Here is a 1521-nt window from a genome sequence, read left to right as displayed (position 1 = left end):
CGAACATCCGCTCAGGTCACTTTAATTTCCCCGGGGTGGGGGCGGGGAAGGGGACGCCCGACAGTCCCTTCCTCTGGGCGAGAAGGTTCGAAATACCCTCCTTGCTCGGCCCCGCTCTCCCCGGGCGCAGGGCGCGGGGACGCGGAGAAGCTGCGCGGCGGGAGGCCGGGCCGAGGTCGCGCCCCGGGCCCGGGCCGGCCCTCACTTGGAGAACTGCGCCTGCACGGCGGCCAGGCCTAGGCCGGCCGGGACGAGGTGCGGGAACTTGCAGACGGCGCAGGTGCAGAGGCCGGGGCCGCCCGCGCCGCTGCCCGCGCCGCCGCCGGGGAGCGCGAACTGGCCGCACGGCGGCTCATCGAGCGCCAGCGACAGGTACTTGGCTGGGCGCAGCGCGTCGGGGGGCCCCATGGCGCCAGGCGCCAGCAGCACGGAGCCGGGTGCGGCGGCGAGCAGGGGCAGGCCGGCCAGCAGCAGGCGCGGAGCAGCGGGCCCTGTGCCCTCGCCGAGCGCGCGGCGCAGCTCCTGCAGCGAGCTGCCCAGCAGCAGGATGTAGTTGCGGGCGAGCAGTAGCGTAGCGATCTTGGAGAGCTTGCGGCCCGGCGCGCCCTGGCAGTGCGCGGCCGAGTAGGGCAGGATGACCTCGCGCAGCGCGTCCATGGCCAGGTTCAGGTCCTGCATGCGCTTCCGCTCGCGGCTGTTGATCTTGCGCCGCAGCTGCTGTTGCTGCTCCTCTTTGGCGTCCGCCCGGGAGCCGCCGCCCGCGTGCGCCCCGGACCCGGATCCCGTGCCGGGCGGCTCGGCGGGCGCCTCCGGCTTCTCGCGCGCCGCCTTGGGGAGGAGGGGGGCCGTCGTGGAGGAGGAGGAGGTGCAGGAGGCGGAGGGCTGCTGCCGGTAGCCCACGAGCTCGTACAGGGAGGCCCCAAGCTGCACGTCTCCCGGCCGCTGTGGCCGCAGCATGGTCGCGGGGGCCGCCTTCACGCGCGCCTGGGAAACCGCATAGTACATCTAGGGGGCGGTGGGGGCGGCCGAGGGCGCCCTTCAGGAACGCCCTGGGGTGGGCCCTGTAGCAGGCCGCCCCTCCCCGCGGACCTGCGCGCTGAGAGCCGATGGCTGGGCAGCTGCGGCGCCAGACCCCTTTAAACCCGGCTTGGGAACCTGCGGGGCCGCGCGCCGCTGGGCGCAGCCAATGGGGGCGCGAGGCCGGGCGCAGGCGCGTGCTCATTGGCCGCCCGCGCCTCGGGCGGGCGCGGAGGTACCGCTGGCGCCGCTCAAGGAGGTTATTGTGAGCGCCCGTGGGAGTGTCACAGGACAGGCCCCCGGCAGGGAGGGGGACGGCGCTTTTTCGGGTGAAGTGAGGTTGCTCATGGAGGACTGGGTGAGGACTAAAACTCATGTGGCTACCTCCTCCTCTGCTTCCACTTCTTTGTATACACATTTGTTTGTTTTAAATTGTGGTCAGATACACATAACATAAAACTTACCTTATCCATTTTTCAGTGTACAGTTCAGTAGCGTTAAGTA

At 70.9% G+C, this 1521-nt stretch overlaps 1 protein-coding gene across 1 annotated transcript; it reads right to left on the bottom strand.

Annotated features, from left to right (window-relative positions):
- Positions 1-201: 201 nt before the first annotated feature.
- On the bottom strand, positions 202-1100 carry OLIG1 (oligodendrocyte transcription factor 1). The gene has a single exon (XM_058523399.1). It carries the CDS (start codon positions 1003-1005, stop codon positions 202-204), a length of 804 nt encoding a protein of 267 aa, XP_058379382.1. The 5' UTR covers positions 1006-1100.
- Positions 1101-1521: the final 421 nt, after the last annotated feature.

Source organism: Diceros bicornis, chromosome 27 (genome assembly GCF_020826845.1).
Source record: "Diceros bicornis minor isolate mBicDic1 chromosome 27, mDicBic1.mat.cur, whole genome shotgun sequence".
In the NCBI taxonomy this organism is placed as follows: domain Eukaryota; kingdom Metazoa; phylum Chordata; class Mammalia; order Perissodactyla; family Rhinocerotidae; genus Diceros; species Diceros bicornis.
This window is presented reverse-complemented; position numbering and strand designations above follow the sequence as displayed.